This window comes from Globicephala melas, chromosome 10 (assembly GCF_963455315.2).
Source record: "Globicephala melas chromosome 10, mGloMel1.2, whole genome shotgun sequence".
NCBI classification, from domain to species: Eukaryota; Metazoa; Chordata; class Mammalia; order Artiodactyla; family Delphinidae; genus Globicephala; species Globicephala melas.
Window position 1 is genome coordinate 3,782,336 of NC_083323.1, and position 26,910 is coordinate 3,809,245.

The following is a 26,910-nucleotide window of genomic DNA, read 5'->3' on the forward strand; positions in this document are numbered from 1 at the left end:
AGGTGGGGAACAGCATGGAAAAGGCACAGAGGTAGGATCAAACTGTGGACCACAGACTCTTTCCTGGACTCCAGGCTGAATGGTTTTAGGGGCACAAGTCAGGAGGCCAGAACATGAAGGGCTTAAAAAGCTGTTCTTGGGGAGAGAGCAACGGAGAGATGGTGAAGCCTGTCATGCTAAGGAAGCAGGCTCTGGTCCAAGTTTTCTAAGAGTTCTGTTTGCTATATGCTTGTTTCTTCAAACCAGGAAGGAGTCTTCAGTTTTTCTCAATGCCTCTTTGGCATCCTTGGAGATGAGCCTGTGGCCTTTCTTCTTTGACTTACAGATGGAACATGCTAGAGTAATTTTCCAATATTGGATCACCCTCAAGTCCCTGAGCAGGGCCTCTCTATGCCTCAGTTTCCTCACCTGTAAATGCGGGTGATAATAAAACCTCCCTCACAGGGCTGCAATGAAAAGTAAATGAGGGCTTCCCTGGTGGCGCAGTGGTTAAGAATCAGCCTGCCAATGCAGGGGATAGGGGTTCGAGCCCTGGTCCGGGAAGATCCCACATGCCGCGGAGCAACAAAGCCTGTGGGCTACAACTACTGAGCCTGAGCTCTAGAGCCTGCAAGCCACAACTACTGAGCCCACATGCCACAACTACTGAAGCCTGCGTGCCTAGAGCCTGTGCTCCGCAACAAGAGAAGCCACCGCAATGAGAAGCCCGCGCACTGCAACGAAGAGTAGCCCCCGCTCGCCACAACTAGAGAAAGCCTGTGCGCAGCAACGAAGACCCAATGCAGCAAAACAAACAAACAAATAAATAAATTTACAAAAAAAAAAAAAAGTAAATGAGTTAATGACAGAGGCTGTGCTATATAAGTGTTTGTTAAACACAGAGCTTTAAGCATGCAGTGGACACTGGCTATTTTTCCCGCCCAGCATTTACTCCCTTCTTCCATTTTTCTCATGAAGACATTGCTGCTCTTTTCTCTCTATGTAATCAGGATGGCAATGACCCCAACCGGGGCTCCAAAATCCTAGGCCGGTTCTTCCCTCCCCAGACACAGTGGCCAGCTAAAGGATAGTCATGTGACCCAAGCCAGGCCAGTCAAAGGCAATGACAGTCAATCTTGGAATTTTGTTGGAATCTGGGAGAGAGAAGCTCTCTTTTTCTGTGGTTGTCAACCTGCAAGGCAGAACCCTGGAGCAGTGAGGGGCCACTGCATGGAGACGGCCTGCCTGGGAATGAGGCTTATTTCTAAGTAAGCAAAATTGACAGAAAGAGAGACAAAAACCCCTGGTAATTTTGTTTGAGCCCTGGCTCCAGCTATGCCTGAAGTCACACTGCCTGCCCTTAGGCTCTTCAGTTATGTGAATCAATGGTTTCCCTTTTTTACTGCTTACAGCTTGGCTTCTGTCATTTGCCATGGAAAAAGTCCTGACTAATACAGGGGTCAGCAAGCTATGGCCGGGGGCCAAATCTCCAAGCTAAGAATGGTTGTTACATTTTTAAAGAGTTGTAAAAAATTAATAAATCAAAGAAGACTATGTGATAGAGACTGCATGTGGCCTGGCAAAGCCTAAAATGTTTACTATCTGGCCCTTTTCAGAAAAAGTTTGCTGAATCCTGAACTAATACATGACTTATAAAAATTCTTAACCTCAAAACTTGGTTCACTTATTTTCATTTTTCCTTTTAGTGATGAAAGCAATGCATTTGCCTCTGAGTATGGCTTTGACTGCCTTCTGCAAGTTGTGACATGTAATACAATGGAGGTTATTTTCCCAGCTGTCTGCTCCCACCCAAGTACTGATATGGGGACTTTTCTTTCCATACTCATTGTCCATCACTGCCCCCACCCTCTGACCTGTGGGGCTTCTGAGTGTTCTGAGGAGAAGGTGGATAGGGAAGGGAAAGTTGGATAGGGAGTGAAAAGTCCCTAGGCAGACATCCTTCCACTAGAAGATTCATGGATTATGTCCTGGCATCTGCTGATGGAAGGTTCTTACTACACAGCAATGAGAAAAAGAGCCGCTCAAGCTAGGGTCACCAACTTGGCCCAGTTTGCCTGGGACTACTATCTGGTTTTAGAACTGAAAATCTCTCCTCCTAGGGATCCCCTCTGTCCTGGGCAAGCCAGGACAGTTGGTCAACCTAACAGTTGCTCTGCCGCCTGGGTAAGCTGGTGGCCTTCTCCTGAATGGTGGCTATCCTCGGGCATTGGATGAACTTCCATGTGATGGATCATGTCCATGTAACTCTCCAAGGACTGGCCCAAATGTCCTCCCAATGCCAACCTCTAGTCCTTCCCCCTTCCCTCTTCCATTCTGAGCCCAATCTTGAAGGTCACAGCCCCTTTTCTCTGCACCTCATCCAGCCCAAGGGGCCTTCCTGCAGTAGATGGGGCATCCGTCTCTATTCTTTCTCCAATTCTAAGAACTCTCAGCCCTTAGAGGCAACCTGAATTCCTCGTCACGAGGAAAGCTAGCAATGGCACGTCAAATGCTTCTTGTGCTTCGAATCTCTCTGACTGCCCCTTTTGCTACAAGCCAGAGAAAATTCTCTGTTTTTAAAGGGCTCATGTGATTAACTCAGCCCACTGAGATAATCTTCTTTTCGATGAACTTAAAGTCAACTGATTAGTAAACGTATCACATCTTTTGCCATGTAACGCAACATCATCATGGGCACTATATCTCATCATAATCCCAGACTCTGGGATTAAGGCAGGACCTGCAGGGGGGCCATTAGGGATTCTGTCCACCACACCTCCCTTCCTTCTGAGGCCCTCCTCACCTACCTTGCCTCCCCTGGGTTTTTTCCCATCAGCACCTTCCTTCCTCACAGCCTCCTGTCCTCTTGCCGCACTCAGTGTCCCCCCATTAGACTGGGGCTCCCAGCAGCAGGAAGTGAATGGTTAACCCTGTACACTTCACTCCATGAAGTCCAGGCTCTGCCTCCCTAGATGCTGAGAAATGCTGAGCTCTGAGCCCGATGGGCCTGGGTTCGCATCCCAGCTTGACCAGCTGTGTGACTTTGGCCAAGCACTTCCTTCTCTACCTCAGTGTCCTCATCTGTGCAACGAGTCTAGTAGCACCATTTCACTAGGCTGTGCGAAGCCCAGGAGATGAGCACTTGCGGCTTATCTAGACAGGGCCCAACACACGTTCAGGGTCTCCTCAGTAGGACTTGCTGGGGTTCAGGAAACACTTAACAGTGAAGCCAACAAAAGATGCAAGAATGAGGCAGGAGAAAGTGTGAGAGAATGGGGTGTGGTTGATGTGGGAGATGGTGTTTGAGTCCAAACTCAAGGTTCAAAGGAGTCGATGTCAGGTCCATGCTCTCCACAGCTTACAGCACTGCAGTCACGATTGTAGCTGCCTCATGGAAAATCTTTCATGCCATAATTGCTTATTGAGCCCTTACGATATGCCAGGTTCTCTCTCTCTTATCTTGGGAATAGAGCAGGAACCAAAGCAGATGTAGAGATGGTCCCCATGGAGCTTATAGGCTGGTGGTACCCAAGAAACAAATAATGACATTTTGTCCCCAGCGTCACAAAGGGAACAGCAATGTTATGATAGAGAACACTAGTGAGGATGCTTGGAGGGGAGGCATGTGAGCACCCCTCTGATGTAGGACATTTCTGCTGAGGCCACACAGAACCAGAGGAAGACCACTGTGCCAGAAGGGGCGGCATGTGCAAAGTCCCTGGGGCAGAACTAGCTTGATGTGTTAAGTAACAGAAGGAAAGACAAGGGAGAGGAGGATAAGGGTGCTCACATGTGTGATGAGGTTGAGGGGCAGGTAGGGGCTGAGCCTGCACTGACTGAGTGCCTGCCATGTGCCGGGCACCGTCCAAGCACCTCCACATGGGTTAACTCATTCAAGCGTCAGAACCCTACGGGGTGTACGTGCTACTGCTGTCTCCATGTAGCGATGAGGAAACCCAGGCTGCAGAGCTTGAGAGCTTTGCCTGAGGTCACCCAGGGAAGAGTGGCTGAGGCCACTGAACCCCACTGAGCCTAACGGTGGCCTAAGACTCATCTGGGGTCCCCAGGGCATCCTGACTCTGGAGACTTCTGCCCCTGGGCATTGGCAGGTCACCATATTCACTGAGTACCAGAACCCCATTCCCAGCAGAGCTACGCCCTCTACTTCCACCCAGTGGTTCCCCCACCCAAACAGATGTGGGACCCTTGGAGCCAGCCACGGGCCACCACCCTGTTCAGGATGATGGGGAGCTGCAATTCCATTTGGGAGGAGGGACGGGGCTGGGTGTAGGGGTGACTGCGTCAGTGGACCTCAGAGCCCTGGAATCAGCCCCGGGGACCCAGGCTGGGTAGGAACCTCAGGCCTGCTGCCTGCCTCTGTGTGTGTGTGTGTGTGTGTGTGTGTGTGTGTGTGTGTGTCCCTGCACATGCGCGTGCGCACACACACGGGGAGGGGATTCATAGAGCTCTTCCACCCCAGATTTCCCCTAACCTTGGAGCCATTCAGGGACCCCCTTGGAGACAGACTCCGGCGGGGAGCAACTCGCTGGAGGTCACGCGGGCGGCGTCCTCAAACCTGGCCCAGCGGTACCTGCTCCGCCGACATTTCTCCCGCGGCCGGCAGGGGGCAGCACGACGCTGTTCCCAGTGTCCGGAGAGGTGCGGCTCTACATGCAGTTCTCCCGGGGAAACTGAGGCACGGAGCAGCACGCTGAGTGAGTGGACTAACCTATGCGTCCCACACCCTAGCCGTAACCCTCTCCTCTCCTGGACCCACTACGCCGGGCCGGCTGGTTCGGGAGCCTGCCCGACCTCGAACCCGGGAGCGGGTTGGGGGTGGTGGTCCGCGAGGCATGAGGTCTGGGGCGGTCGCCGAGGCCCCGGGACGGGAGGAAGCAGCCGCTGCGGGGTCATTACTTAAGTCCCGCCAAACTCCTCAGCTCCCGAGGATTCGCCCCATTATCGGAGGCGGAGACTGAGGCTGGTGGCGCTGGGTGGGGGGGAAGTGGCCCCCGGAACCTGTGCCAGGTGGGGCACCCCGTCCGCCTCGCAGTCCCGGGACCCGGCGTGGCCCCAGCGGCCCGAGACACCCCCCTCCCGCCCGGGTCTTGGCGGGCCCGCAGCCTCGCGTCCGCGCGTCCTCCACGTCGCCGCCGGGTGGCAGCATCGGCTCGTGCTCCCCAGCCCGCCCGGCTCCGGCCAGCAGCCTCCCGTTTCCCGGGCTCAGCTTCCCGTTCCATGAAATGGGGTGACATCTGGGGCGCTGGGACGCAGGGAACACTTGGGGGTGAGGCTGCTCTTGTCGTCTCACTCCTTTCTGTGCCTCCATTCCCCTGCCTGTGCTTATCTCCAACGTGCCTTTCATCTGTGAACGCTCCCTATCTGCCCCGCTCTGCACAGCTGCCCCCGCCACACCTCGGATCCAGGGGCCGAGGAATGGCCCGCGTCCGGGTCGTGGCAAAGGTTCGGGGGAATTGGAAGGAATTAAGAGGGGATCCGGAGCAGGGGGTCGAGAGGGACGGTGGGGCGCGGGAGGTAGGCAGACTCTGAGGTAAAGCCCCCGCTGGGGCTTGGCTAGGTGGGACCAAGGGTGGCTGGAAGCAACACCCCTCCCCCACCTCTGGCACTCTTTCCCCAGCAAGTCTCGGGTCTCGGCTGGTCCTCAGGGACTAAATGCTTCCCAGTTCCAGCCACTCGCCCAAGAGGCGTCCAGGTCCGTAGACACTCGGAGCGGGACAGGAGCCTGGCCAGGACAGCGCTTAGGCAGAGAGTCACCGTCCTGCCCTCTCGGAACAGACAGGGCTTTGGCCAGCAGCAGGGTCTGCCCGCACGGGTGCCCACTGCCCAGGACCGAGCCAAGTCAGACCACTCCCGTATGCGAGGCACCGCGGCGGTTCTGACCTCACGCTCTGGGCACCGAATGTGAATACTGAGCCTGGCACTGCAGAGGGGGTGGTGCAGACTGAGGGGACCGGGGGCGGTGGGGAGAGCCGTCAGGGTGTCCTTGGGGTGGGAGCCTGCCACACAGCCAGGGAAGCCCCCGTAACCTCCTCCTATCCCTCGCCATCACGGTGCTGAGCCAAACAGCTTCTGTAGGAGGTCGTCCGAGCCACCGCCCTGCATCTGTCTGTCCCTTCCCTGTCCCTGCTTTGAGTAAGCGCCACTGGCAGCGGTAGTGACAGGTGTCGGGGGACCCTGGGCGCTGGAGGAGGGTCTGATCGAGCCCTGCGGCCTTGGCAGAGGTGCCTGGGCTAAGGGTGTGGCCCTGGTGGACCCTGTGTGGATAATTGCTGGGGGTAGGGTAAGCGTGCCCAGAACGGCGACGGGGGCGGGTGGGTGGTCTCTCCCTCCCCCACTAGAAACTGGAAGCCGAGTGGCTACCACAGCTTGAATCGGCCGTTCCCCCCGGCCCCCCACCCTGGCGGGCGCAGAGGAGCGACCGGCCCCTCCGCAGGTGTCCCTTCGGTGCCGCACCCTCCCCCGCGCGGCCCCCCTCCCCGCGCACCCAACCCCTTTCCTCCCTCCCAGTCCCGGCCGGGCGATCGGAAGAGAGCCGGCCTGGGGAGGGGGTTCCGGGGGAATAGATGCGTTTGTGTGTCACGGGGGAGGGAGGAGAAAAGGGAGGGGAGAGCCCGCGAGCGAGGGCGAGAGAGCGCGCGGCGAGCGAGGAGGGCGGGCGGGAGGCGGATCCTCCTACCTGGGGCGCGCTCGCACGCTCGCAGCTCGCTCGCCGGGGCCGCGAGTCACCTGCGGAGGCCGACAAGTGCGGACACATTGGCCGCCGCAGCCCTCGGCGAGGCGCGCACGGCCCCAGGCGCCTGCGCCCAGTGGAGGCAGCGCCCGCCCGCCGCGCTCGGGCCTCGGCCCCGCCGGCCCTCGTGGGGCCCCGCGGTCACACAGTCCGGCTCCGAAGTTGCGGCCCCCGGCCCAGGTCACTCCCCCAGGCGCACGCGGCGGCGGCGGCCCGGGCTCACCATGGTGGCAGCGCGCTCCGAGTGCCCGCGCGTCGCCGGCCGCCGGAGCCGCAGCGCCGGCTGAGAGCTGTCCACCGAAGCCCCCAACTCCTGCCCGTTCCTCGCCCGGCCCGCGCGTCCCCTCCGCCCGCCGCTGTCTATGGCGCAGCCCCCCTCCCTGGATCATGCACAGAAACTTTCGCAAGTGGATTTTCTACGTGTTTCTCTGCTTTGGCGTTCTCTACGTGAAGCTCGGGTGAGTAGCCCCGTGGTCGGGGCCGGTGCCCGGGATCGGAGCAGCCAAGAGGAGCCGCTTCCAGGGTGTCCCCCAGGGGACGTGGGGACCGGAAGGGGGCACGGGCAGCTCTCGGGGATCCGGGGCTGGCCTGCGCGTTGGACGCTCACCCCGGCCCTGCAGAGACGCAGCCGAGCCCTTTGAGCTGCGGGTATGCCCGAGGGGCGCCCAGCCCAGGGTTGGAGGAGGGACAGGAGGACGCGCGGGCGGCCAGGCTTGCTGGTAGCGGCGAGCGTGCCCGGCGCGTACTTTCACCTGTTTGGGCTCCAGGCCCCGGGGGTGGGACGCGCCTTCCCTCCCCCGGGCTGCGCTGGGCGCCGAGCCCGGGACGAGCGCTCGCCGCCTGGAGGGCGCGCCGGGGCGGGGGGCGGGGGTCTTCGGGCGGCCGAGGGCCCCGGGTGGGCGGGGGGCGCGCACCCCGGCAACGGGCGCGCCGGCCTGGGCACCCGCCACGGCCCTTCGTCTCTATCCATCACCCGGACGTGTTGAAATTACCTTGACAACTCGTCCGGCTGGCTCGGGAGGGGCCGCGCGGGCGGCCCGGCCGCTTCGGGCTCGGTCCGGGCCCCGCGCCCCCGCCCGCCCGGGGCCCTCGGCCGGGCCCCCTCTCGCCGCGCTCCCCCTCGCGCGGCCCGGCGGGCGGGCGGGCTCCCGGCGGGCCGCGCTCGCTGCTTGAGGCAGTAGCTGCCCCGAGTCGTATTTCCACATTCCTGAACCCAGCCGAGTCCTTACCTGTTGAGCTGCGATCTCCTTTAGACAGAATCTGTCTCGGCCTCGCTCGAAGCGGGGGTGGGCGGGCAGTGTGACCGTGAAGAGGGGGGGCGCGGTCCGCCAAGCCCGGGGGGCCCACGGCTCCGCGCCCCGACGCGCTCTGCGCGCCTACTGTGCGCCGCCAAGGGTGGGCGGCGGGGGCGGGGGGGGGGGGGGAAGGCAGGCCCGGTCCCGGCCGCGGGCAAAGCCGGTGAACAGCCCCGAGGGAGGACCGGCGCCGGTGCCGCTGGCCGAGCCGCGGCCTCCCAGGCAAAGAGGTAGAAGCAGACCTGAGAGTAATTTCATCCGTTGCCTCTCCATCCAGCGCCTCCTCCGCCATTTTACAGATGGAGAAACTGAGGCCCAGGGCCGGCAGGGACTGAGGCCAGGGGCCACACAGGCAGGGCTGGAAGCTCCCTGTCCTAGCCTCAGCTCTGCAGGCCTGGGCGGGCGTGTCTGCGGCTGCTGGTGGCACTGTTTATTGTGGGTCTGTTGTAGGCTGTGTCCCTGGGTGTGTGTTTATGGGAGGTAAGGGTGCAGTGTGTTGAGTCTGCTGGGGGGTGGGGGTGGGGAGGGAGGCACTGTTTTCTGGACCCTCCAGGAGCCCCTGCAGTTACTCCCCCTGTGCCCCCTAATGTAATAGGCACCCCCTAATGAGGCTTGCCTTGTGCTGCCTGGTTCTCAGCACTGAGGCCTTGCCGCCTTCTGGCAGCTGTGGAGGTGAGTGCCTTTACTCTTCCCGTTTTGAGGACTAGGAAGCGATGCAACAAGGGAGGCCCAGTCACTGTGCACGAGGGTAAGCGGCGGAGCTGGGACGTCCGCCTCTGGCTGCCCTGCCTAACACCAGCTCCTCAACAGGAGTCCTCTGCAAGCACCCCTTCCCCCGGCTGCAGGAAGAACTCCATGGATCCACCCCCACCTCCCCAGCCCGGGACTGTGGAAGGAGCTGAAGGCGGTGCCCGGCCTGGGCTCCCAGGACTGGGGCCAGGGCTCGAGGTGGAAGTCAGCTCGGGCAGGTTCCCCCTCGCCTATCCTTCCTGAACCTCCTCGTTCCGCTCTGTAAATGGGACCGCAGCTCTGGCCGTTCTCAACAGGATGGTGGCCAGTGTCTGAGTAGAGAGAACCCAGTGAGTGAGACCCAGCCCGTGTGCCCAGGCACCTGTGCCAGCCTCTCTGGGAGCGCGTGAGACAGCGAACCAGAGCTCGCTGAGCCTTTCTGTCCTCTGCCCCACCAAGGAGCCCTGGAGGGGGGACTCCTCCCCCGGCGTGCCCCCTAAAACATATATTCTCCCAGTCCCAGGGGGAGAGAAGATGTGGCTTCCAAACACCCCTGTGGAATTCCATCCAGGAAAGCCAGAGAGTCAGCCTGGGACCTGCCAAAGAGAGGGAAGGGGAGGGGAGGGGAGGGGAGGGGAGGGGACTCAGGGGACTCAGCCCCTGTCACCGCCACATCGGTGGTGCCTGTACTGGAGTGAAGGGGCCTGCTTCCTTTGCAAGCCATCTTGGCTACACAAGGTGGGGAGAAGGGGCAGCTGGGCCAGATGTGACCTAAGGGTTAAATGACTTGGAAGCCCAGTGCCTAAGGACAAGGCTTGGGGATCCAACCTCCCCCTCGCTCCTCACTGGGTGGCTTTGGGCGAGCTCTTCAACTTCCCAGCCCACCTTCCCTCGTCTGAAACATGGGGTAGCGGTAGCACCTTCTTCACTGGCTGCTGGGAAGGTTAATCCTGAGGGCCTTTGATCTGGGGGCGTCCCAGTAAAGTCGACCTTTTCTTATTGGTGATGATATCACAGCCGCCGCAGGCACCTGGGGACTCCTCCAGATAGTGTATTCCAGGGCCCTGACGAATCCCAGGACGTGGGATTTTAGGATCATAAAAGTTCCAAGGAAATATCTTGAGATTGTATGTGCTGCGGGACTCTTCCGTGATCACAGCCCCTCCCCCCGCCCATACCCCCATGATTATGAATGTCCAGGAGCAGCTTCCCTCACCCCCACGTCTACACGTGCAGCTCCCATACACACATGCCCCTCAGCCCGGGTGCCAGTGCAGATGTGCCGCCTCTGGGGGAGCCCCTGGGCCGGCAGGAACGGAGAACTCAGCCCTTGAAACCTTCTTGCGGATCGGGGCTTCAAGAGCAGATGCACCTTGGATTGGGGCGGTTTCAAAACGCATGGCTTTGAGGAGGCACAGTTCCTCACTTTGGAACTGAGCAGCCTCCAAGCTGCAGCCCTGGGGGAGGCCGAGCCGGGGCCGCGAGGAACCATCTGGAGTCTGGGTACCCTCTGCGCACTGGAGCTGGGGTCATGAAGCCTCAGGATGAGCCTTGCTCCATGACCGCCTCCTGCTCTTGGGGTTCAGGAGAGGCAGAAGGGCCCAGAGGGGTGAAGGTAGGGGAGGCGGCCCCCCCTCCTCCTGGATGCTGGGGACCAGTCTCCATGCCAGGTTTAGGAGCCAGGAAGTCCACTCCCTCGGGGGCCCCTGGCCATATTGCACAGACCTCTCCTGTCTTGTCACCTTCCCTCTTTGTGCCTTCACTCCTGCTTAAGGGATCTACACTGCATCTAGAGAGACATTCATATGTAGCCTGGCTTGGCGGACAATAGGAGGTGGGACTCAAAGCCTTGTGCTTTGGGCTTTAAAAAGATCACTGGAAGGAGGATTGTTCAGAGAAGTGTGTTCTTGTGGGTGTGCTCCGCCCCACACCTATCCCAGCCAACCCCTCAGAGGAGAGTAGAGGAAGTGAGGTGGGGGAAGCCAGAGTTGGGGGCCTCTATGCACTTGTCGGGGGGTCTCCAACAAGTGCGCAGCCTGTCCAGAGAGACTCAGAGGCAGGACCCTGCAGAGACGCCGGCGCGCGGGTGCACTGCTGAGCCCTACCACGCTGGGCCTGGTTGGCCACGGCAGTGAGTGCATGCGACCCACAGGCAGTGTCACCAAACCCAGGGGCGCACGCAGGCAGAGGCGCAGCGAACACAGTGCATTTGGGCGCACACACCTGCGGGCTCACAGACGCGCCCACGCTCCCGCAGTCGCGCGCAGACACATGCAGGCACGTGCACGCACACAGGAGCCCACATTGCGGAGCGCAACACCCAGGAGGAGCGCACGCCCCCGCGTGGTTCTCCCGCGGTGCCTCCCCCCGGTGCACCCTGCAGAGCGGGCCAGAGCGGTGTGGCTGGTTGAAGTTGGTGGTTGGGGGGATTGTCCGAGCCAAGGCGGTTTGGGCAAGGCCTGGAGGCGGCTCCCGCCGCACGCTTCGGTCAGCCTCCCCTTTAAAAAACCCGCCCGCGGAGGAGGCGGATGTAGGGGTGGCCCGTCCAATGGCAGCCGCGCGCCTCAGGAGACTTGAAGACGTGAGCCAGAGCGAGCGACAGAGCTGGTTCCGACCGATCGACGGACGGAGGGCCAGACGGCGGCCGAGGCGCACTCGCTGCCCACTGCCCGCTCGCCTCCCGGCACTCCAGCCCCAGCGCCCGCCGCAGCCCCAGCCCCAGCGAGATGCGCGGCCCTGGAGGCGGGGCACGGGCGACCACTGCGCCGGGGCCCGCGCGCTCGGGTCCCTAGCGCCGCGTTCCGCCGCCCTACCTTGGGAGGGCCGCGGAGACCCCGGCCTCAGCTGGCCCACGCGCTCTGCCCGCGGGGCCTGCGCAGCCCCGCCAGGAGCGCCGGCCCATCATGCTCCTGCTGTCGCCGCGCAGCGCGCTCCTCTCCGTCTATTGCCCGCAGATCTTTCTCATCCTGTCCAGCGGCAGCTACCTGTGAGTGCCGCGGGTCACACGCGGGGTGGGCGGGTGAGGGGCCCCCCTCCCTGGGCTCCAGCACTGGAACTAGGCGAGCAGGGAACGCGGCAGTGAGGTCCCTGGGCGGGGCGCCGGGTGCCCGGCGCGCGCGGGACCGGGGGTACTGTGGGTCTTCCAGCCGGCCCAGGCCGCCGAAGTTGAGCAGTTGGGGGGCGGCCGAGGCAGTGAGAAGCTCTGGCCTTGAGGTCAGGGAAAGGGTGGCCCGTTGGAGGCCTGACGGCGCCGGTAGACCTGGCTGCGCGCACGGAGCGCGAGGGCCGGAGGGCGCGCGGGTAGCGCGGAGATACCCTGCGCCTCCCAGCCGAATCCTGGACCAACGGGAACCCCCTCCCTATATAAATACACGCGGCCGCACGGCCGTGCCACACTCGAGAGAGCCGAACGCACACATCCGCTCCCCCGCGTACACACTGGCACACACGTGCACGCCGCGTCCCACCAGACAGCACCCAAGCTGTCCTCTGAGGTTGCCGTGGTTTCGCGCGGCTTCTCGCCGCGCCGAGCGGCCCGACCCTCGCCGCGGCCGACTCCTCGTCCGGGGCGAGGGGGGCGCGCAGTGAGCGCGTGCGGCCGGCTAAGGCAGTGCGAGGAGCGTGGGGCGCGGGTGCGTCGGGCCGGGCAGCGCCCGCCGGGCTCCGGGAAGCTCCCGGCAGGGCCCGTCCGGGCCCAGGGAGCCGAGGGGCGCGTCGGCGCAGCGGTGGCTTCGCCGGATTCCTAATGGGACGCATATGCTCTGGCCTCCGATTTAAAAAGACGTTTGATTTATGGAACCGCCGTTTGGGGGAATTTAAGCTGGATGCTACTGATTAAACCTCAGAGCCAGTTCTCCCCCTCTTCTCTCCTCCCCTCCCCCTCCCCCTCCTTTACACGCGGGCCACGTCCGGGGTCGCCTAACGCGGCCAGAGGGGGCAGCCGCTGCCTTCCCGCTCCCCGCGCCACCCCCTCCCCCCGCGCGGCCGCAGTCCTAATAAATCGCCGCGCCCCCGCCCCCTTTTAATAGAGACGCAGCCAATTTCTCCTCCAGCTCCTAGGAAATTACTATCCTACCAGTTTTCCTTCTATAAATAGTCGCGCATCTTGAAACAAAAGTTCGCAACCGCAGCCAGATGCTGCAGGGCCCGCGGTTTCCCGGGCTGTGGGACATAATTACAAGGTCCGGGCGCAGAGAGCGCTCCAGGCCCGGCGGGCAGCCCCGGCTGCGGAGGCATCGCCTGGATTGCGGGGGGGTGCAGGCCGCCCAGGGCAGGGCTCCGAGCCGGGTGGGGAACGCCTGATCACTGGGGACTCAGGCTAGCGAAGTACCAGGCCAGAAAGTCCTGCTGTGACGTTCCTCCTGGGATCTGGATCGACTCAGCAGGTCTTGAGATCTCCAGCCTCTGGTTCTCAGAGGTCGGAGGTGGAGATCCAGAAGTCTCCCCCTCCCCAGAATCCCCAGCATGTCGATCTTAAGCCTTGCTAGGGAATCGGTAGCTACTCTGCTTAAGAAATCACTTTCGGAGCCAGCTGGCTGGGGTCTGGCGTTAACGGGGAGGTGTCCAGGGGTGGGAAACCAGGAGTCCTCCCCGGGTGGTTTGGAGTAAGAATCTGGGACGAGGAGGTGGGCTCGGGGCTCAGGAGCTGGTGAGAGTGGGATGCCGGGGCAGCAGCTGAGGGGCTCTGGGGCAGGTGATGGCCAGTACACCTCCACAGACCCTAAGTTTTCCTTTGGGGGTTGGCACCCCAAATCCAGGCCTGCCGTGACTACCATCTGTGCCCACAGAGGCTCACTCCTCGAGTGTGCACTGCCAGCTTTGTTGGCAGAAATTCTCCTAAGGCAACAGCTTCCCCGAACGTTCCTGGACCGGTGCTGGGGTCTGGAGTGGGTGTGGGGGGGGGAGGGCAGGACGGCAGACTCTGCCCCCTGCCCCGCCATCAGCAACCCCTGCCGCAGCGTCAGTCCAGCCTGACCTTCAGCCCCAGCGGGAAGAAAGTGCTGAGGCCAGCCTTTCCTGAGCAGAAACTAACGCCAGCGTTCCCGAGAGGGAGCAAGGGAGGCTCCGGCATCGCTGGGCTTCCCCCCACTGTTGGTGGGCATAGGGCTGACTAGGGTTAGGGTTAGGTGTGTAAGATGCCATGGGGGGAAGCAGGTCCTCAGTGATGCAAATGAATGTGAGTGTGGAGAGAAGACCCTGTGGGCCGCCTATGAGCTGAGGCCTGAATGCAGATGAGGCAGCCGTGCAAAGTGCTTCAGTCACAGTTGGGGGTCAGTGGTAAAGCCCATCTCAGCAGCCTTCTCAGAATGCTCCCAAAGCTTGGCCCTGGGGATCTGAGGATGCCAGGGGCAGGAGGGGGCCCTGGGCAGAGGCTTCTTTCTGCCCCAGAGAACTTTCCAGAAGGCATCCATTGCTGGGATCACAAACACTGGCGGACAATTGATCCTGCCCCTTTCATCTGGGCTGCTCTCCTGGCTCCGCATCCCGGGCTGTGGTCCGTGCACAGCGAATCCCAGATGCATGCCTGGGCCGCTGCCACTGATCTGGTCGGACGGGTGTGCTGGCCTGGAAGAGCCCTGAGCCCCTGCCGGACTCTGAGCTTGGCCTGGTTGGCCATCCGAGGCAGCTCCGGCCAGCGCGGCTCTCCACTGTTGTCAGAGCCGGCGCTCTCAGGGCCAGTGAGGATCAGCAAGGGCCTGAGGGAGGGCAGGTGGGGGGCTGCAGGCCGAGGGGAGGGCCTGCGGTGCCGGCTCGGTGGGTCTGGGGGCCAGGCTCAGGCCTCATGCCAGGACCAGGCTGACCTACTGTCCTGGGCAGGTCCCTTCCGGTTTCGGCCTCCCTCTCCCAGACGTGGGGCTGGCTGCAGTGATCCCCCCAGATCTTCCGGTACGAGTTTCTCATGGTGACCGCCGCTCTGGGGACCAGAGTGAGTCATGGTGACCGGGCAGTTACTCACCGACCACCTGGCCGTGGGGGTGAGGGCGCTCACCACTGCCCTGCCAAGGCGGGGCCTCTTCCCGGCTCTGCCGCTGTGGCTTTACTGGTGGTGCCAACCGCAGTTCCAGAAGCCCTGTGGACGTGACCCTGGAAGGGGGCTGCTGAATCAGGCCCACTCCCATGGTATCGCAGCCTACGTGGGGGCAGAATGGGGCCACCGGCTCAGGCGGGGACAGGTTGCCCTGGGGAGGAGCAGCTCCTAGCCTAGGAGACTGTGCGTGTCCCGGTACGGGAGGAACTCTGCTGTGTGGCCTCGAGCAGGTCCACGGGCCTCTCTGGGCCTCAGTATGCTTGCCGTCGGTCACTTGGAAATGAAGATCCTTCCAGCACAGGCTCAGGTCAGGCCCATACGCCACTGGGATTCAAAAGCACGTGTGGCTCTGTGGAGGGGTGTGCACACGGGTGAGCCGAGCTGGGGAACCTGACAAAATCTCAACCCCCAAGGGACCCCCAGCTCAAGATATACGAATAAAACTGCTCTGATCACAGAGAACTTCGAGACATCGTTGACGTATGAGTGTCTCGTCAGCCACTAGTTAAAGGGGGAAAGGGTGCATTTGGGACATGACTCCTTCGACTTTCTGTGTGGGGGGCGGGAGGGTCAGGAGGGGAAGGTGGGTCCCCCCATGCTTCCTCCCAGGGCTGCGTTAGGTCCTGCAGCTATGTATTGCGGCCCGCAGGAGAAGGGCCCATTTTCTAACCACGTTTCCCTTTGGTCCTTGTGAAGCCAAGGGGCCTGATGGTGACGCAGACACCAGGTTCACATCACCGTTCCTCCTCTTACTGTCTGGGTACATCCCATAACCTCAGCTGTGTCCTCCGTACGGTGGGGGCCATGGGAACAGTAACCTAGAGGGGGTGTGAGACTTCAACAGGCAAATGCTGAGATGAGCTCTGCTGGTTGCCTGGTATACAGTAAGTGCTCAGAAGATGGGGTCGTTCTCAGCTATTAGGAGCAGGGAGGCTGGCCACCCGTGACAGAGGGAGGCCCTGTGTCTGTGCTTGTTCAGTAGAGAGTGATGAACTCTCTAGGGGATCTCAGAGGGCTTCCTGGAGGAGGTGACACTTAGACAGGGTTTTGAAGGATGGATAGGAGTTGTCCAGACTAAACAGGAGCACAACAGAGACTCTTAGAGGAAGGAACGATACTCACTGGCAAACACATCCACCCAGGGTTTCTCTCCAGGGAGCCTCTCGGCATCTTATTGAGGTGGGCAGACAAGAATGTCAGGGTCCAGGAGAGAGGCCCTTTCCTGAGGTCACCTCTGGGTAACAGCCCTCCCGGCTCTGGTCCAATAGCGAGAGGAGTCCCGGGATCTCTGGGGCCTCCGGGGTGGTACAGACAGCTGTTGGAGGTGCCCTGGAGAGGGGGGGTCACCACGAACGAGGGTGATTTTTGATTTTTGATGCCCTGACTGCACACTGTTTCATTGGGCTTCTCTGGGGACACCACGGACACAGGTCTGGCAAGTTGCACTCCTTGCCTCTGCCCTCCCCACACACTTGTGTCCCCCCGAGCCTCATGCCAGCCTTGGGGAGCAGGGGGCCAGGGCTGCTCAGCCTGCGGGGAGCCCGAAACTGGGCTGGGGACCTGGACCAATGCCATGGTCCGACTGCCCTGGAAGGACCCTGCGGGCGGTGGCAGACGAGGGGTGAGGTGGGGTGGAGGCCTTGGGTGTGGGGATGCAGACCCTCTGTCAGCTCAGGACTTGGGGTACCCAGAACAGGCCCCTCCATGTGGCCTGTGGCCAGCCCCCTAACCGCCTGGGGCCTCACTCCTCCTGGGGCAGATGGAGGGGCTTCAGCTGGCTTCTTGAGGCCTCCATGTTGCATGGTCCTGGGTCCAGCTCAGACACAGCTCACCTCCCCCCCGCCCCAACTCCCCCAGCAAGGGGACAGGAGGCCGGCGCCCTCCCTTGTCAGATGAAACCCCGGCCCAGGGCTCCCTCAGCCTGATGAAAGGGTCATTGTGTGGTGCGGGCCGCTGGCTGGCCAAGGACAAAACCACCATTTGTCCTCCTTCCCTGGCTCAGGGCAGGGGCCTCCCCTCGGGCCAGCCGGTGGGGTGGGGGTGGGCACAGGTGCGCTCCTCTTCCCTTTCTCCATCTTCCCGGTCTCCATCACAGAGCTGCTCCGCCTGCCCAGGCCCCCTCCCGGTCCTGCTTCCCACCCAGGGCATCCTCATCCTCTGGGCCAGCCCCCCTATTGGCAGGGAGGCAGTGAGCTCTCCAGCCCTGGAGGCATACAAGCAGATGCAGGAGTGAGGGCTCGGGATGATGGGGAAAGGCCTTGCCTGGAAGGAAGCCAGAACTCCTGGTTCCCTGTGTAAGGCAGCCATGTGGTGTGGATGGCCTGCTCCGTGGGTGGAGATGCTGAGGCCCTGGGCCGGTCATCCTACAGCCTCAGCAGCGGAACACAGAGCAGGGCTTGGACCCCTGCCCACTGATGCCTCTCCCAGTTTCGGGCCGGAGCAGGTGGCCTCTGAGGCACTGGGGATGCCAGAAGGGCTCCATCTGCGGCTGTGAGTAGAAGACACTAAAATTCTGCAGCCCCCAGGTAGACACTGTTGCCGCAGACCCTAAAGCCTGCCGGCTGCCTGGAGCGGGACCGAGGGGGTACCCCACCCTGCCCAGCAAGCAGCTCCCTGGCATCAGCTGTGGTCTGGAAGAGCCCAAGTCAGCAGCCCCTGGCAGTCCCACCCCAGTGACACCTGTGGGCCTCCATCCCTTTCTGGAACCACCCCCCATGGCCATCCCTGCTCCCGACCTTTCTCCACGTGCCTCCCAGGCCAGAGGTATTCCTTGTGCTAGAAAGCCCTGCTGCCATGTCCAGCTGGAGCTATGAAGGAGCAGGCCCCTGGCAGGAGCCTTTGGAAGGGTTGGTGGTGGCGGGGTTCACCCTCCCCGTAGCATGTGGCAGTGCTGCCAGGGTGCCAAGGGCCAGGGTGTCGAGGGATCCGGAGCTGAGACTTAGGCCTTCACTGTCCCAAACTGCAAAACCCTTTCGAATAGGAATTCCTCCAGAACATACCACCTGCCCCCTGGGCCCCCGACTGGGGACACAGGGCTTTGCATTCCACTTCTGCAGGACCAGGCCCCCCTGGAAAGGCTTTCTCTCGTGGAGTGGATGTGTGCAGACGTCTGGGGTCTGCTTTGAATCTGCTCCCTCCCAGGCTGCCAGAAAAGGGGAGCTAAGCAAGGGCCTCCCACTTGGGAGGAGCGTGAAGGTCAGAGCACCGAATAACCCTCTAGGTCACGCGCAACAGGGCTGAGCCCAGACTCGAACCTGGATCTGCCTGACCCTTAGGCCTGTGCTGCCTCTCATGGCGTTCTGCTGATGCAGGTTTCCTGCCTTGAGCAAACTCCACTGCTTCTAGTTCGCTGCCTGTAACCTCACGTGGGTGGAGAAACCAGCTAACCCAGCTGGTTAGAATTGTCCGTCGACCAGGAGTCATGAGGCTCCGACTCTCAGGCTCAGGGCTGCCTCCACATTTGGATTTGGGGCCAGAGGGACAGCTTTCCTGGTAGGTGCGGGGGAGCCGAGGAGCCCTGATTCCTGCCCTGGGTCCCTCTCTGCCATGGGCCCTGACCTTCTTCCTCTGAGACCGGCTTGAGCAGAGAGGAGGTGGCCCAGCTGGCCAGCTGGTGACCTCTGCCGGGGCAGCATGTGTATGGTGCCTTGTGCCATAGACTTGAGGAAACCTTGTGGGCAACCCTCCCCTTTTCTGGACCTCAGTTTCTCCTTCCAGGTGATAGGCCTCGGTGCTCAGGGGCCCTGCTCTCCCCTGCTGACCTCCCGCCCGTCCTCCCCAGCAGTCCCAGCTTGCTCTCCACACCAGCCGCACCCCCTGCAGCCCCTGTGCCAGGGGAACGCGACTGGCCATGTGTGCAGGTGGAGTTGGGAAGCCCCCTTCCTTCCCCACGATTATGCAAAGCCCTGTGGTACCCACAGCAGGAACGGTAGTCCGTGTGCAGTGAGGGTAGACCAGGGAAAACCTCTCACAGAAGGTGACCTCTGAACTGGGTCCTAAAGGATGTGCCGGAGAGAAGGAGGGTGGCGTTGCTGGCGGCAGCGGGATGACGGGGATGTTGGGGTTGGGGCTGGGGGGACGGGGAGTGGGTGGCGGCTGGTTAGAGTGGGGTGCGCAGTGGGAGGTGAGGTCGGAGTGTTGGCAGGGCAGCTGCCCCAGGCCTGGGGAGCTGCAGGGCTGGGACGGGCAGCTTCATCCAGAGCTAAGGAAAGCCCCCGGGCTCAGGGTGGACGACAGGGGAGAGGGGAGGAGGCTGGTCCCGCTGGCCTCAGACGCAGGGGTGCTGAGGGGAGGGGGCGGATTTCCCCGGCGGGATCTGCAGGGCTGATGGGAGGCCGAGTGTGGGAGGGGAGCCCTGTCAGCACCCAGGCTCGGAGAGGCCAGGCCTGCGGTTGTGGGATTGACCGCTGCCCCCTCCCCCAGCGCCCAGCACAGCACTCGGCTCTCAGTTGGTTCCCAGTAAACACATGTTGGATGGTCAGATGGCTGCTTGTGTGTCTGGGGCTCAGCGAGGCCCGCTGACCTGGTCAGGGCCCACTGCCCGGTGGTGGCAGAGGCCTCCAGGTCCCAGGTGTGTTGGCGCAGGTGGACACGGGGTGGTCTGGGTGCCAGGATGACTGCCAGGATCCCCAGACTCCCACCTTGCCCGGGTGAGTGGCTGCGAGTGCTGGGAATTTCCAGGTGCAGCTGACATGCCCCCTCCGGCAGCAGCCGGAACCATCACCTTGCTGTCCCCATCTTCCCGGGCCTGTCCTGTGTCCTGTGCCCCGGCTGCCTGGGTTGGGCCCTGCAGCAGGCTAAAGTGCCGGCCTGGTGGCCCCAATGGACCAAGCCCCTGGCAGTGCCCTGGCGGCGTCACCCCTCATGGTGGCACTGCCCTGGCGGTGGAGCATGGTGTCCAGCATGCCCAGGTTCCCAGGGCGGCCCTCCTGAGCCTCAGGTCCATGAGATAGGCTGGGATGCCAGGCGCCGGGCCGTCGGGGTGCTCAAGGAGTGTGCACGGGGTGACGGGGCAGGAGCCCAGGCGCACCGGACAGGGAATCAGCAGCCTTGGGCTCTGGTCACTCACCCTGTCCCCAGTAGCTCGGAGCACACAGGGACTCTGGGTTCATCACCCAGGGCGCGGGGGACCCCAGAGACACTGGCCTGGAAATGCCACATCGGGGCTGTGTGGTCAGGCAGGGCTTCACTCCAGGCCGCAGCTCCTGGAGCTGTGTAAGGAGTGGAACCTTCCCCCTGCACCCCCCCCTCCCGGGCCCTTCTTTATTTCCTTTTGTGCAGCTCCAGGAGTGAGGCAGGGTCCGAGCGCTGATGACTCCACGGCCTAGGGAAGTCCTCGATGTCTAGCTTCTGCCTGAGGAGTGGGCGTCGGAGGGGAGCCTCTGGCTGACCCCCTGGGCCACATGCTTGTCTCCCATCCTGTCCCAGAGAGGAGCGGAGAGCAAGGGTTTGCAGTCAAGTCTGAGCGTAACCCAGAGCCCACTCCTGACCTTCCTTCTGCGGTTGGGACTCCTGTGGGGGTTGGGGGAGGGGGGAAAAGGGGAGGAAGCAGGGGAGGCAGGAGGCTGGCAGGGCCGTGGGCGGGTGGACGCTGAAGAGACAGACAGGGCCTGGGGCAGAGCCGGAGGCGGGAAGAACGGCTGCAGAGCCCGGTCCTGCTCTGGGCTCTGATACCAAATACCTGCCAGGTGGCTGGGGACAAGGTACTGCCCTTCTCCTTTAACCGGGGGCTGGCATTGGAAGGCAAGGGTGGTGCTCAGGACCCCGGGCCACGTGGGTCAAGCCCTGGGGCCCCCTGAGCTCGGGGAGGTGTTCTAGCCCCAGGAAGCGCTCACCGATCGTTCAGGTCATCACAGCCAGGCTGAAGGGGGTGGGGGGTGGGCGTGAGGAGGAGGCTCCTCCTGGAGAGGGTGGGCACCCATCCCAAAAGGCACCCAAGCTGAGGCACTTGGCTGGGCAGGCCCCGGGGGCCCAGGAATTCTTGGAGGGAGCAGCCCAGAGCAGTGGGCTGCTTGAAGAGAGAGGTGGGTGGTGAGGGCACTGTGCAGGGGCTTCTGACCCAGAGAGGGCCCCAGCTTCGGTGAGAGCAGAGGGCAGGGCTGTGGAATGGGGGAGAGCCTGGAGGGGGCTGGGCTCACTCACACTCACACTCCGCTCTGAGGTGCTGAGTGGCCCAGGCAGGGTCCCACCCTCATCTGTTCCTGGGAGAGGGACCCTCCAGGATGCCTGCCTGAGGCTCAGTGCCAGGGCAGGGACTCAGCCCTGCAGTCTGCACAGAGGGGATGGCTCGCTTCCCACTGTCCACAGGGCCTTGGCCCCCAGACCCGCTGCTCATACCAGGTCCGCAGTGGTCGGGAAGGCCAGAGTGCTGGCCAAGCCACTAGGCACTGAGACTCCCAGCCTAGCCATGGGCCAGTGGGGCCTGCCAGCCTCCTCCCACCTGTTCCGCCCGCCTGTCCGTCCATCCGTCTGTCCTGAGGTTTCAGACTGGCATCCTGGTCATCCGGGCCCGCAGGCGCCCCCACATCCGACAGATCTGGGGCATCGGGGCCGAGGCCGAGGCCCAGGCCAGGGGTCTCATCCCTGCTCGGGCCTCAGTTCACTGTGGGACCTCAGGTGCTCTGGCACCTCTGGGTGTTAGTATCCCCTCCTGTACATGGAGCGAGGCAAAAGGTCAGGGGTAAGGCCTAGGGAAGGTCTAGGGCACAGCAGAGGATGCAGGAAGTGTGGCCGTGGCCTGGCCAGGTGGGTATTGCTGAATAGCCCCTAAAGGCCTCCTCAGGAGCCTGGCTAGATGTGACCATGCTGGGCAGGAGGAAGGGAGAACAGAGGAGAGACCTGGGTGGGCTTCTTGGAGGAGGGGGTACCAAGCTGGGCCTTGAATTTTGCCTGGCTGCTGGAGGGGGTCAGGGTGGCCCTGGAGGGGGAATTGCTGGTCCAGTGTGGTCGGAATTCAGGAGTGTCGTGATGGGCCTAAATGCCCAGCAGAGGTCTGGAAGTTCCTGAGGTCAGAGGTCAACATCCTGAAGTTGTAGGGTCACAATGACTAGGTGAGGTTCCGACTTCACAGATTCGGCAGATGTGGGGGTGGATGGTGGTGGCCGCAGCCCTGCCCAAGACCCCCTGCCTGCCACCTGCTTTCCCTCAGACTGCCTGGTTTCTCACCAGGGTGGGGTCCCAGGATGCCAGGCCAGGAATGCCAGCTATGTGGGGAGGGCGGGCTGGCAGCCGCCCGCCGGGGGCACGAGGGAGCAGGCGGACGCTTTGCTCTCTTCCCCGGGAACGCTGCGGGCAGCGAGCTGAGCGGAGCAGTGGCCTGGAAAGATTGCAGGGCCAGACTCGGGTGCAGGGAGCCAGCCCACAGGAGGCCCTGCCCACAAGCTGGACGGATGGGTAAACTGAGGCTCCCAGAGGCCAGTGAGAGTCAGTGGCTGAGCGGCATTCGAACACAGGACCCCAACCCAGAGAACCTTCTTTAGGATACAGCTGCAGGTACCTAGATTGTCGCTTCAGCCCCTCACTCTGCAGATGGGAAACTGAGGCCAGGGCGGGCGGGGGGGCCAGCTGGGCCCCTTCCTGCCTCCAGGCCTCTCTCCAGGCTGCTTGGGACACCCTCCTCCCTGCCCAGCACCACGGAGCTCCCTGCTGGGTGTCCTGTTGAAGGCTTAGTTTCCTCATCTGTAAAGGGGGCTGGCAAGGCCCACCCTGAAGAGACCCCATGGGGATGCAGTAGGACAGGGTGGGGGACACTGCTCAGGAAGGGTGGTCTTTTTGTTTCGTTGGATTTTTTTTTTTCACAAGGGTGTTGTTTTGTCTTGTCGCCCCCGTAAGTGCAGGCTCTGTGACTGGGCAGGTTAGGCGACAGGTCAGAGGGTCAGGCAGGCTGCGATCAGGCCTGCCCTCTGCACAGGCTCCACTCCCCTGCACCGCCTCCGGCCACGTCCCAGGGGGTTCAGGTACTTCCTGACCCAGTAGAGGGAGAAGCCATTTGCCAACAGAGGATTGATTGTGTCCGATTTTCAGATGAGAAAACAGTCTCAGAACAGCCTTGGAGTGGCCTTCCTGAGGTCTGGGGATGTCCCCAAGCCCCATGCTTCCCCCAAGCTGGCCTAGAACCCCGGCTGGGGAAGGAGATGTGCAGATTCAAGGCAGATCAGAGCAGGGGCAGGTGGCCTGCGTGCCACTGGGCCCTTGCACTGGCTGCATCAGCCCCCAGCCTCCTGTTCCGTTCTATCCTGATCCATCTGACAGGGGAAGGCTGTGGGGACCCTGCGGTGCCGGCTCTGGGACTGTGATGGTGGCCCAGGGGGTCTGCAGTGTGACCCCAGACTTGGAAGACATTCTTGTCCCATTTGACAAACAGGAGCACTGAGACCAGCGTGCACCCCTGCCCCCCACTCTGCCCACGGGGCCCTGCTGGGCTCCAGAGCCGGTGGAGAGCCTCTTCCAGGCCATCTGTGGCTGTAATGTCCTGGGCCAACTTCTGCCCACCTGAGGGAGAGGCTGGCAGGGACGCAGGCTTGGGTGGGCGTGGGGGCCAGGTGCCGCCCTCCCAGGTATTTGCGGAGTTACTTCCTGGACAAGTGGACCCCAGCTCGCCTCCCTGGCTGATCGCAGATAATTAGAACATTCTTCAAATATTTTGCCGGAGGATGCCTGAGGAGGAAGAATTACAAAGCGCCGGGCCAGGAGCGTGGGCTGGAGGAGCCCTGGGCAGCTGGGCGGCCAGGGCCGGGCCAGGGATGGGGGCCTGCAGGCAGGCTGGGGATCTGGCCATCTCGGCCCGCCTGTCCCCACCTCCATGGGGGTGGAGGTGCTTACGTCCAAGGGCAGCTCAGAGCCCGGCTGGGTGCTGGGCAATGTTGGGGATCCCCCAGCTGGTGGTGGTGGACAGACCCTGCCCCAAATGGCATCAGGAGAAGCCTGAGGGAGTCAAGCACAGAGTCCTGGCTCCCTGGGGGTCTGGTGGGTGGGAAGGCCTCTCGGAGGAGGGTCTCTGCCGGGGTGAGATCAGCAGGTCTGGGAAGAGGAACTGGAGGGTGAAGGTGCAGAGGCGGAAAGCCAAGTGTTGGAGGGTAAGAGTGAGTGGTAGGGATGTGCCCGGGGCCAGCCTCATGACTGACAGCACCCAGGGCCAATGAGGAGCAGCCCAGGGCCGAGCCGGGAGGCCTGGCTCAGGCCCTGAAGCCATGTCCTGCTGGTACGGGGGCAGGGCGGAGGGGCAGACTGGGGGTGGGGTGGGCCGCCCCGGAGGGCAGAGGGAGCCCTGGGCTGCCGGCGGAAGCCCTCTCTCATCACTGCTCACCTTCCCAAAGGTGGTACAAGCCTCCTCCCCAGGAGGAAAGCAGGATGTCCCCCAGCGACCCCCTCCTGGCTCCCGGGGCTCTGGGAGGGGGCTGGGGTGTTGAGGCCCGGTGGGCTGAGTCATGAGGTCTGGGTTCCGGAAGGTACTTAGACCCTAGTCTCCCCCATGGAGTGCTGCCTCAGTCCAGGCCTCGGGGACATGCCCAGGATTCTGCAGTTGGTTAGGGGCAGGGGCTGCTCCAACCCAGAGCCCTGGGGGTGGGTGGACTGCACTAGAGCTGGTGTTCTGTCCAGCGAGAGGGAGCTGGGGGTCCATGCCGTGGTAGGCCGTTTGCCCTCTGCGGGGGTATCTCTATCCCGGGCTGTGGTCTGTGGGGTCCTTGTTTGGGAATTTGTAGGAGAAACGAGATGCCGAGGTGGAGGTGCCTGGCTCCTGCGGCCGCATCCGTGGCCATAGCTTTAAGGCCCTGAGGACAGATCAGATGGCGCAGGGCTTCCTCTGGGCCTGAGAGGCTGTTCTGTCACGTGGACCCGGGCTGGCTCTCTAAGTAGGAGGACAGGCCGATGCCAGGGGATCCGTGCCCTGTCGAGGGCACTCGGGTGGCTTCACTCCCATAATCCCGGCACCCTGCCCACATCCCGGGATCCACGTGCTCGGCCCTCATCCGGAGAAACATATTGTTTCTCAACAATATGTAAAGTGGGAATAAAATCTGCTCTTTATCGACCTGTAACAGTCGAAGAGAAAACGGGGTGCGCCTGGGTCCCCCGCCCCGCCGAGAGCGTGCCAGCTGCAGGGTCCTGCTGTCCACGCGCGTGGGGCCATTGTCCTGGGAGGCCCCAGCAGCTGAGTGCGAGCTGCCCTCACGAGTCCCACTGGCTGATGCGTCCGTCCGCCACTCATTCGGCAGCTCCACGGTGACCACTGAGGCTCAGCTGGGCCTGGCGCAGGCCAGGCAGAGTGCACAGTGGGGAATGAGATGGGCCACCACCCTGGAGCAGCACGCGGCCTGCGTGGGGAGGGCCTGGCTCAGGTTTGGGGCCCTCCTTCAGCAGCCCTCCTGGGAGGTTCCTCCCAGTGTAGCCTCGTGCCCCCAGGGACCGATGGGGGAGGATGGTTCTCCAGGTGGACAGGTGACCTCTCCAACTGTCTTTGAGGGTCAGGGACAGGATGATGAGACACTGACCGGTCTGGGGCCAGGATGTATGGGTCCTGGTCCCGGCTTCCTCCCTCCCTCCCTCCCTCCCTCCCTCCTTCCTCCCTCCCTCCCTCCCTCCTCCCTCCCTCCCTCCCTCCTTCCTCCCTCCCTCCCTTCTCCCTCCCTCCCTCCCTCCCTCCTTCCTCCCTCCCTCCCTCCCTCCCTCCTCCCTCCCTCCCTCCCTCCTCCCTCCCTCCCTCCCTCCCTCCCTCCTCCCTCCCTCCATGAGCTACTCAGCAGGTGGCTGGACCTTCTGGGCCTTTCAGTCCTTATTCTGAGGAATAACAATAATAATTATAATTATTTTCACAACATTTGCCCCCCATCCCGCTACTGCGGGGACCCCTGAGCCCAGAGTCCAGCACACAGTAGGTGCTCACGCCACCTTGAGCCCAACAGCATGAGGGGTTTAGGGTAGACTCCTAGCTGCTGGGGCAGGTTTGGAGGGCATTAGCTCCTGAACGAAGCAGGGGTGTCCTACACAGAGACAGGGAGGGGCAGGGTGGCTCTAATCCTGAGCATTGGTGAGACACGGGCTCCCCCACTTGACCCCTCTTGGGTCCTCAGGGTCCCCGCTCTTGTTTCCCAAGGAAGAGCCCTAAGGCTGGGCCATGGCAGGACTGGCGCTTGGCCTAGACAGGGGCCTTAGCTGGGTGGCACTGGGAAGAGGCTGCCCGTCAGGGTCTGGCCCCACTGGTGGGCCCAGCTCCTCGGGGCAGAGGACAGCTAGCAGGTGGGCAGCTCTGCCCCCTGGTGCCGAGTGCTGCCCGGGGGCAGGCTGAGAGCAGAAGGGCCCTGCCTGGTGCGGTCCCACTGATGAAGGGCTCCCTCCAATGCCACGGTCCTCAGGGTCTCCTGCGCCCATGCTTCTTATTGCCCTGGGAGCTGCTGAGTCAGCCTGCCTCTCTATTCAGGGTTCCCAGAGGACCAGGGCCCAGTGGGGACAGGCTGGCAGCATCTGGACGGAGTCCAGGCAGAGGCAGAGGGCGGCAGGCAGGCAGGGGGCAGCCCTCAGCAGAGCCAGGCTGAGGATGCCCTTGGATTCCCGGGCCTCTGAGCCTGGGTTTGGGCTGTACTCTGGCCTAACACAGCTCTGCCTGCAGGGGGCGGGGGCCCAGCCCACAGCAGCCCCCAGGAGCATGTGCTGCAGGAGGGGTCAGCACCCCTCAAGGCCGGGCACACAAAGCATCCAGGAATGATTTTTAATGTTCACATTTTATTTCTTTTTTTTTTTTTTTTTTGCGGTAGACGGGCCTCTCACTGTCGTGGCCTCTCCCGTTGCGGAGCACAGGCTCCGGACGCGCAGGCTCAGCGGCCATGGCTCACGGGCCCAGCCGCTCCGCGGCATGTGGGATCTTCCCGGACCGGGGCATGAACCCGTGTCCCCCGCATCGGCAGGCGGACTCTCAACCACTGCGCCACTGGGGAAGCCCCACACATTTTATTTCTTAATTGTGCTTTCTTTATTTTAATTTTTGTAAGAAAACTTGGAGTTTGTATTCTTGCCTTGTTCTGCCAGCCCTGTTAACTTTTGTATTGCAACAGTTTACTTTTTTGTCGAGGTATAACTTACATAAAATGCAGAAATCTCTAATGGGCATTTTGATGCCTTTTCACCTACATGGG

At 62.3% G+C, this 26,910-nt stretch overlaps 1 protein-coding gene across 3 annotated transcripts in view; it reads left to right on the forward strand.

Annotated features, from left to right (window-relative positions):
* The first annotated feature begins 6,984 nt into the window (after positions 1–6,984).
* WNT7B (Wnt family member 7B) overlaps positions 6,985–26,910 on the forward strand; it is a 52,162-nt gene continuing 32,236 nt past the window's right edge. For 2 of the 3 annotated variants that reach the window (XM_030855643.3, XM_030855644.3), the window contains exon 1: positions 6,985–7,188. In XM_030855643.3, the coding sequence (XP_030711503.2) occupies positions 7,093–7,188 (96 nt within the window). In that variant the 5' untranslated portion in view covers positions 6,985–7,092. Of the gene's footprint in view, positions 7,189–11,657; positions 11,741–26,910 lie in introns of those variants that run through there. The other variant, XM_030855645.3, reaches the window with a different exon arrangement.